Raw genomic sequence first — 10,209 nt, forward strand, 5'->3', positions numbered from 1 at the left:
TATTTTCTTTCCTAATGTAGAAAAATATTTTCTTTCCTGATGTAAAAAAAATATTTTTTTTCAGTTTAACAAAACGAGTACTTTCTTTTCATGATGTAAAAAATATATTTTCTCATTTTAACAAACTGAGTATTTTCTTTTCATGATATAGAAAAAGTATTTTCTTTTATTCAACAAAATGAGTAATTTCATTGTAGAAAAGATACTTTCTTTTTCAACAAAATAAAATATTTTCTTTTTAGTTATCAAGCTCAAACTTTAACGTTGTTCTTGTGTGAAAAAGTAAAGTAGCACATTATTTCCTTTGGGTTGTGTGAATTTTGAAAAGAATAATTAAATTCTTGAAGAAAATAGAGTCCGGGGTGGAGGAGGGGGAGGGGGAGGGGGGAAGGAATACAGGAAACATGAGGATTTTGGGGAAGGTGGGTTGAGGAGAGTAGCATAAAAAATTATTTTCCAAAAAATATTTTATACTCTTTAACCAAACACTAGAAAATATTTTTCGGAAAAAGTTTTCCACTCTCCAACCAAACAAGGAAAAATAAGTGATAAAATCATTCATTTTTCAGGAAAATATTTTGTAGAAAAATATTTTTCTTCATATCAAACACACCCTAGATAGTCACTTTTAAGCATGTTGTTTAAAATATATCCATAGTTTACAATGTATTTAACCATTAGCCAATTTCGCTCAAACTTCATGACACGAAATCCTAGAGTTTAAATCTCAAAGTTCAAACTTCAGGACATCGTATCCTAAAGTTAGAAAATTGGTCTAGAAGTTCGAATCTTATGTTCTGAATTTTAAATTAGTAGTTCCGAAATTCAGGACTATTAGCAGCTCAAAAATTCATGACAGTAAGTCTTGTATTTCCAAATTCAGGAGAATAAATTGGCTAAATTTTAAATATATTATAAATTATGAATATATTTTAAATAGCGGGCTTAAAAGTGACTTTTGGTGGACTTAGCCCACTTGTCATCAAATAAAAGCAAACTTAAAGTAGTAGTAGTAGACAGTAGTATTTTAATTTTTTAAGAATGAGACTCTCCAGAGTCGTAATATTTGAATTGTAGAAAGAGTCAAAGACAAATTAATAAAACTCTCTGGTTAAAATTAGACTCACTCAAAAATTCTCGTACCCAAGAATAAAGAAAGGTCAAAACCTAATCTTGGAACACTTGCTTACTCTCTGACAAAAGGAAATTAAAATAGCAGCCAATGAAATCGCAAAGCTTTACTTCCAAGATTATGTGACCTTTGTTCCATCAATTTAAGGAAGTCATATATCTCCATCAAAGTCTCCCTTTCTTAATTTTTCAAAAGGATACTGCTAAATGCCAATCTTTTGATGTCTAAGAATGGCTGGAAAAAGATAAAAATGCTACTCTCTCAATTTATTTTGTTTGCCATAATTTGACTTACAGAAAGTCTAATATAAAAAATTAAAATTAAAATTAAAATTTTTGGTCTTAAATATGCCATAATTTTTGTATGGTAATAAAACTTTTGAAACCTTATGGTTCTAAACATGACATAACGTTTGTGTGACTATAAATGTTTATAATTAATAATAAAATATTAAAATATATTATATTTTAAATTACTCACTCCGTTCACTTTTACTTATCATGTTTCGCTTTTCGAGAGTCAAACTATATAATCTTTAACCAATGTTTTAACATGTATATTTTCACCATATTGATATGAGACGAATATTAAGAAAATCTAATCTAATTTAACTTCAAAGATTAGTCAAATTGACCATCGAAAAGTAAAATGTGGCAAGTAAAAATGAATGAAGGGAGTAATAAGGAAATAATGTCAAACAACAAATTGGAATGAAGGGAGTATTTGTCCTCTCATTGTAAAATGGCTCCAAAAGTCGGTCTTTATGTTCCACTTTAGTTTTCATTTGAAAGCAATAATTAATTGTATCAACAAGTAATTATTTTTACCTTCCCAACAATAATACATTTGCCACAATTTCTCAAAGTTAGCGCATGAAGTTCGAGATGAGCAAATTAGCCAGACCTTGAACGATTTTCTTGAAATTTGGCTATTAAAAAAATCACATGTTACAATTTCTTCAAGCAAGTTAGAGAAGGAAAAAGGAAGAAATTACATCAACTAAATGATTTGCTAATCTCACGTTAAGTTAGGAATTCAATCTCACCAAACTCCCAAAAAAGAAGAAAAAAAAGGCCATCTTTGAACTACAAACCAACACAATTTCTCGAGGTAGTAACCCCACCATCTACCACAAGATTATGACCACTTACATATCTTGATTCATCACTTGCTAAATATAGAGCAGCCTCAGCAATATCTTTAGCCCTTAAAGTTGTACCTTTTAAATCTGCCAAATTTCTCACAAACTCTTCAGTTTTCTCTACTTCTTTCTCACTAGGCACCCCAAAATTCATCCCATTTATTTCCCCTTCATCTCCATCTTCATCACAATGGTTCCATGCATTAATCAACATTGATGTTGCAACCCCAAATGGTGATATACAATTAACCCTAATCCCATAACGTCCCAACTCGCACGCTGCATTCTTCGTTAGCCCTACAATCGCGTGCTTAGACGCCGTATAAGCATGTGGCCCGAGCCCTCCCAGGACTCCGGCCACACTAGACGTGGAAATGATGCAACCGCAGCCTTGTGGTATCATTACACGGGCCGCGTACTTCATTCCCAAAGCAGCTCCTCTTACATTAACGGACATAACACGGTCGAATTCGTCAGGGTCAAAATTAACTATGCTTTTTTTGTGATTCGATTGACTTCCTAGGACTCCGGCATTGTTGAACATAATGTCGAGATGTCCATATTTGGAAATTGTTGAGTCAATTAAATTCTTGATTTCTTCTTCAGATGTAACATCACAATGAATGTAAGTAACTGAGGGAGCTAACAAATTTGATAGAGTATTGCCAAGATTGTCTTCTATGTCCGCAATTACAACTTTAGCCCCATGTCTTGCAAAGAGTCTCACTATTGCCTCTCCTATCCCTCTAGCTCCACCTGTTACAATCGCAACCTTTCCTTCTAACCTGTACAATTAATTACATAATAAAGTTGATTTAGGAATCTCAGGTAGTAGTCCAATGACATTCATAATTTAAAGATTTTTTATCTGAATACAATATATATCGGAGTGAAACCTACTTCTGAAAAGTCTTAAATGAGAGAATATAGAAAATTTTGTCATCATAGAAATATGTAGCGTTACTAGATGACAAATGTGCCAATTTCATGTATAGGATACAAATTGATTCTCTCGCGTTCACATTTTTCAAAATAAAGCTTTTAGTTTTGGCACTTCAATAAAGTTGTCGACAACCCTAGCTGCTTCTTGACTACTAAGACAATGTCTAAAGCCGGGAGAGAAATCGTTAGGAGAAAAGTTTTCTTTATTTCTTTTCCTTCTCTTTCTTGTTTTAACCTCAAAAGAGCTACAAAAGTTGAAAATACAAACAAGGTGTTTACAGCTTTTCATGCATCAACTCATCTAGCTTTTATATTACTCCCCTCTGTCTCATTTTGTGTGATGCAGCATGAAGTTTTAAACAAGACATAAATATTTGTGTGTTATAAATCATTTCAATAAAAATAAAAGTTAAATTATTTTTAAATATAAAAATATATATCTTATATTTTTGGACAGACTAAAAATGAATGAATTATTAAAGTATATCACATAAATTAATTAGGACAAAAGAAGTACCTTGTAGTGAAGCTTGGAGAAGTAATGTCCTTGCCTATTGAATGAACTCTTGCAAATGTTTTCTCAGGCATCACTTGAGCAGGCATGATTACTCTTCAAGAAATAGAAAAGAGAAGGACAAAGGATACAACAGGGAGGTATAAAGAGTAAGAAAAATAGAGAATAATAGTAGTATGAGAGTAGGTGGATTATACTATAAGAAGATGGGAAATTTATAGGGGAAGAATAGAGAGAGAGAGAGAGAGTAGTACAGTGGGGAGGTGTGGGATTCTATAATTGAGGGCAACTTAATTAATTTCTTGGCAATTTCGTTCTAACCTTAACCAATATAATGTTTGTCTCTCACTGCTAAAACACAGCTATAAATTTTTCACTTTACCAGTTTCCATCATGCGGTCATGTTCTAATTGGACTCTTTTCATGTATTAAAACTACACACCAATTCCTTGGAAAATTCAGATACACACACACACACATATATATATATATATATATATATATATATATATATATATACACACACACACTTAGTTTATGCGCACGAAGACCGTGTAGAAAATATTTACGTAATCAGGTTATTTAAAAATTATTTAGTTTATGCATAAACTGAAAATTCAAAGAAAAGGTAAAATCATTCTATTTTCCATAGTTAAGGGGTACTTTTGGCCCTTTTCCCTTTTATATGTGTAGCATTCTCCGTTATTCTTTTTCAGATTTTATATATATTAGATAGAGACAAGTGAGGCTTGCTCAATTAGTAAAAATATCTCCACCTACGGACATGGGTGGCTCAATAAGTTTGGTGGCCTAAAGCCAAACTTGAATGAGAGGCCTTCAATTTTTTAAAAATTAATATATAATTTTATTTAAAGTCTATTTTTAACATTTTGATATGTAGTTGTAAATAATTTTCTAAAATCTACACATTTTCAATTGAGGAAAAATAAAAAGAGAAAACAATAATGTTCATGTCAATCCTATTTCCCAATTTATTCACACCTAAAATATTTAGGGGAAGATTCACATTACCAGTTTTTTCGTGAAACAGTAAATCTATGATGATTTAAAATGTAATCATTTTTTAATTTATAAAAAACCTTTCTACAAAAAGTACTTCATACAAATTTGACTAAGTACTCTATTTTGGATAAAATTTGGGGCCCAAAAAGGGGAGACCTAAAGTAAATGCTTTAGTTGCTTCACTATGCCTCTTGTGTAGGCGGATCCTCCTATACTCAATATGTAGGATACTTCTCAACGCTCTTGTCCCACTTGACATACTAGCCCGGCCTCCGAAATTCATGCTGCAACATGGAACCTTCAGCAATTCAACTACTTCGTACCCCTATCAGCCGGCCCTGCCCACAATTGTTAGGTTCTGGGTTCGGGTCACGTCGAAGGAGAGTGTGGAGATCCTCATAATTTGGGAGGGTTTAAAAAAAAATATATGCTCACGTCATATATTCGTTTGAAAAATTGCATGAACGCTTAAACTAAACTTTTACATTTAGGTATTGTTTTGGTTTAGAGACAAGACTAATATTAATACTACATAAATTTTAATACAGTGAGTATTAAACTATCAATGCATGAATTAGTAATGCAAAAATTATATATATATTTAGGGTGTGTTTGGTATGAAGGAAAATATTTTTTAATTTTTTCATGTTTGGTTGAATCTAACTCATTTTTTTTCAATTGGAGAAAAATATTTTCCCTATCAAGAGAAGAGAAAATATTTTTCAAAACTCTTTTTCAATCTTTTCCACGTTATTCCTAATCTCTACCAACCCCGACTAATGTACCCCCATACTCCCACCCACCCTTTACCCCTACCCCCATCCCACCCCACCCCACTCTACCCTCGACCCTCCACCACCCACTCTTAATAGAAATATTATTAAAAGTACTTTCTTCTCATGTTGTGACCTTCCATTCACCAAACAAACATGAGAAAATAAGTGATAACACCATTCATTTTCACTACTAGAAATTCGACAACCGACCACGGGTCAAAAAATCGACCAAAAAACTGACCAAAGTTGGTCGATTTTTTAAAATATTTTATTTTTAATTTTTTTTTTACGAAACCGACCAATGTTGGTCGGTTTTCTTTAACGCAAAAATGCGAAAAAATATTTTTGAGTCCCGCGAAATTTATTTTTCAAGAAACCGACCAACTTTGGTCGGTTTTTCATTTAAAATAAATTAATATTAATATTAAAAATCCGATCGAAGTCGGTCGGTTAATTCGGCCGGTCATTTTAAAAAACTGACCGAATTCGGTCGGTAATTTTATTTTTTAATAAAACCGACCAACTTTGGTCGGTTATTTTCGTGCGAAAATACAATTAAAGAGTATAAATGAAATAAAAGACACTCTTAAAACAAAATGCACCAATAGTCTAGTGGCAGAATAGTATCCTGCCACAGTACATATCCCGGTTTGATTTTCAGATGGTGCATTTTTTAATTACATAAACCGACCAATTTTGGTCGGTTTTTTTGGCAATTATTTTTTTAATTTAATTGACCGACCAAAGTTGGTCGGTAATTTCCGATCAACTTTGGTCGGTATGCCTTTCCGACCTTCAAAATACGGACCGCACGTTAATGGTCGCGTTTTGGACGGTTATTGGTCATCACCGACCAACTTTGGTCGGGTTTTTTGGACGATTTTTACCGAATTTCTAATAGTGTTTCCAAAAAAATATTTTTTAGGAAAATATTTTCCTTTCGTACCAAACACACTCCTAACCTTTGCTACTTTTGAGTAGTCTTTACTCTTTAGAGCAAGCCAAAAGGCATTCCAACTGTATGATCAACTCCAATCTTATATATCTATATTATATTACAGGTTTGATGATTTTTGCATGGCAAAAGGATAGAGGAAATTAACGAGCAAACCAAAGTGGAGCAAGGGGAAGGGTAAGATTTACTTGGAATTGGAAGTTATATTTTGAAAAAACTAAAAAAACATATTTTTATTTGGTTGAAAAATAATCTTCGCAAATAATTGAAAGCATTTTCCAAAACAAATATTTTCAAAATTTTAGAAGCATGCGCCACCTTTTATTTATTTGCTATATATATAGACAAAAATATTAGTCAAACTTTTCAAAACCAAAGGAAACCTAGAGGAAAGTGAAACCAGGAAGGTAGAATAGAATTAAATATGTTTTTTTGGTTCTCATTGGTTGTTCGGTATCCGCATCACAATATTGAGACTCGACTAAATTCGAATTCGCTCCGAAAAATCTCATATTGGGAGTAAAGCATTCTCTTATAAAGACGATTTCATACCCAAGACTCGAACTCGAAATATTTGATTAAGGATAAAAGAGTATTTATCAATTCCATTATAACCTTGTTGGTAAAATTAAATATGTTGGTACGACGTGCTGTTGATCTGATCCTTGAATAGGCGTTCAACTATGTGCAAAATATAACATAACCAAATGGTGTTCGTTTTCTGTGCCAGCAAATTTTACAAGCTGGATCCTGGATATCTATAAAGCATTTTTATTTTTAGGGATTTTGGGAAGATCTTTTTAGAAACAATTACTTTATTTTAATTAGTAGATATCTCAATCCTAGTAGGATATAGTTAATCTTCCAATGAGTACGGATTAAAATATCCAAGAAATATGGACCAATTAAAAGAAGCAAAATGTTGTAGAATGGCTTGTCACAACTCAGAAGTTCATGCTATCATGTGCCTCTGAAGTGTCAACTAGAACATGATGTCCATTTTCTGCCTTCTTTTAATTTTAAACTACAAATTGATTCCTAACGATATCAACTTCTATTATATTAACTCGCCGTGGATCCTTATTTTTAAATTTCTATTATTGCATCCATTGTATATTTGAAATTGTGTGTTATATATCATTCAAAAATTTTATCAATGTCGAATTATTGAGTTCTCGGATTGATTAAAGCATAACAAGGATTCATTCGCTTCCAATTATAATACAACGGCCATAAGATGAAAAGAAGAAAAAAAAGCGTACTTTTACAATTTTTACTAACTTCCTTCATATAGTTTAAAATTAATAGAATCCATATTATCCTTTCTACGTTCAAAGCATTACACATTCCCACCTTATTGGATGGTTAAGTACCAAAATAACACTTCGTTACATCCATTTCGGTTAAGTACCAATACTGATCAGTATTACTTCTCTTTATTGGTCATAAGTATTTCTTAGTGAAATATGAAGTTTTGCATTAGTCAAAGCAATTAGCTGTAAAACATTTGTCGTTCACCTTCTTGTTCATTTTCCTAGGTTACGACTAGATTTATTACGAGTCCTCCATTTGCTTTATTCCAGCTGTATAAACTTACTCTCGATCCAACTTAGGGTCAAATTAAAGTCACAATTTTTTGATATATTAATTAGTGGAGCGTGCATGAGCCGGAAGGGCCTGCAAATCTACTTCAAAGCATACAGAACAGAGCTAGAGTTTTAGTTACGAGCCTAACCGAGTTTAATAGTTAAAAGTTTTATATTTATATTAAGAATTTAACGTGATATGTACAGATAATATATATTCAGTAAATTTCTTTTTCTAGAATTCAGTACTCATAAGCTCAAAATTCTAGATCTATTTCTAAGTACTTATGGATTGAAATTAGTTTTCAACGACACCTCTAATTTCGAACCAATATTACACATGTTTTTTAAAATTCAACTTCTAACTCATTAACATGCGTAACTTCGTCCGTATGCGGCCCTCACCATCAATCATGTTAGTTGGCTCACCAAAATTTCATTTAAACTCTATAGGCAGTTTTTAAAAAAATACTGTAACATTTAGCCATCTTGAAAGTAATGGTGGAGCTAGAATTTATACGAGGGGATTCAAAAAGTTAATACACTATCATATTCAGCATTTGAGCATAAACTTACAGTAATTTTTGGACCCTCTTTGTCATTTCACTAGACTTTTTTGTTATATCAAGCAGATTAAATAATTTATATATAATCAAAAATATTTTTTTATCCCATTTACATAGTAGTATAACTTTTCTTCGAAAGAGATTCGATATTATCCCCTTTTCTCCACTTAGCTTAGCCACTACTTATAAGATTGCGGTTGCTCTTTTGCGAGGAGGTCAATTCAAAATTTAAACTTAATGTATTTGACCTTTTTATATAAAATTTTTAATATTGAATTTATTATATTTTTTAATATTATAAGTCCAAATTTATCATTTGTTGAAATATTAAATTAAGATGAATTCGATACCGAAAAGTAGGGGTGTACAAAGAAAACCGATAAAACGCACCAAACCGATAATCCGAGTCAAACCGGAAAAAAAAACCCGATGTGGTTTGGTTTGATTTAGTATTGGAAAATAAAATCCGACCATAATTGGTTTGGTTTGGTTTTAACTAAAAAAAGTCAAACCAAACCAAACCAACTCGATAGTACATTTATAGAATTTTTAAAAATATTTTATACATATAAATATTTATTATAATATAATTTATAAATATTTCTTAAACTTTTTCACACTTTTATCTTTTAACGTATTATTTCAAGTTTAGACTTAACATTATTAAATGGTAAATAAATTTTATAGCCCATAAATGTAGTTGTAACGACCCGACCAGTCGTTTTGAGCATTTACGTTCCTTTCAACTATTTGAAGTCTTGAATAACTTCCTATGAGGTATTATGACTTGTGTGAAATGTCGATTTTGGTTTTAAGGTATTTCGGAGTTAGCTTGAAAGAATGAATTTTCATGTTGGAAGCTTAAGTTGAAATAGTTGACCGGATATTGAATTATGTGTAAACGACCTCAAAATTTAATTCTGATGATTCTAATAGCTCTGTATGGTAATTTTGGACTTAGGAACGTGTCCGAAAAATTATTTGGAGGTCCGTAGTGGAATTAGGCTTGAAATGCCGAAAGTTTAATTTTGGAAAGTTTGACCGGGGGTTGACTTTTTGATACCGATGTCGGAATTAGAAAATTTGAGTATCTCCGTTATGTCATTTATGACTTGTGCACAAAATTTGAGGTAAATCGGACGTGATTTGATATGTTCCGGAGTCGTTTGTAGAAAATAGAAATTTCAAAGTTCATTAGGCTTGAATTGGGGTGTAATTCATGATTTTAGCGTTGTTTGAGGTAATTTGAGGGTTCGATTAAGTCCGTATGATGTTTTAGGACTTGTTGATATATTTGGTTGAGGTCGCGAGGGGCTCGGGTGAGTTTTGGATGGTTAACGGATCAAAAAATTGGACTTGAACAGCTGCTAGAATTTTCTGATATTTGAAGATGTTTTCCTTCTACGCGATCGTGTGAATGCGCCTGCGATCACGTAGGCTTAGTTGGTCAGTGGGGGTTTTTATTCTACCCGATCGTGTGGGGATATCTGCGATCGCGTAGGGTTAATATGAGGCAGTGGCATTTTATATTTCGCGATTGCGTGAAGCGGGACGCGATCGTGTAGCTCTGGGAT

At 32.3% G+C, this 10,209-nt stretch overlaps 1 protein-coding gene across 1 annotated transcript; it reads right to left on the reverse strand.

Annotated features, from left to right (window-relative positions):
* Positions 1-2,077: 2,077 nt before the first annotated feature.
* LOC107784084 (short-chain dehydrogenase reductase 2a-like) lies at positions 2,078-3,926 on the reverse strand. The gene is made up of 2 exons (XM_016605149.2): positions 3,733-3,926; positions 2,078-3,058 (listed from the first exon to the last, which is right to left on the reverse strand). The coding sequence occupies exons 1-2, from the start codon at positions 3,816-3,818 to the stop codon at positions 2,218-2,220; spliced, it is 927 nt and encodes a 308-aa protein (XP_016460635.1). The 5' UTR covers positions 3,819-3,926; the 3' UTR covers positions 2,078-2,217.
* Between the last annotated feature and the right edge of the window lie 6,283 nt (positions 3,927-10,209).

Source organism: Nicotiana tabacum, chromosome 24 (genome assembly GCF_000715075.1).
Source record: "Nicotiana tabacum cultivar K326 chromosome 24, ASM71507v2, whole genome shotgun sequence".
In the NCBI taxonomy this organism is placed as follows: domain Eukaryota; kingdom Viridiplantae; phylum Streptophyta; class Magnoliopsida; order Solanales; family Solanaceae; genus Nicotiana; species Nicotiana tabacum.

Bases quoted from the DNA above. Each gene is read 5' to 3' on its own strand.
- LOC107784084 (XM_016605149.2), bottom strand. From the start codon at position 3,818: ATGCCTGCTCAAGTGATGCCTGAGAAAACATTTGCAAGAGTTCATTCA. The intron at 3,059-3,732 runs GTACTTCTTTTG...TTAATTGTACAG, and splicing joins TCTCCAAGCTTCACTACAAG to GTTAGAAGGAAAGGTTGCGA.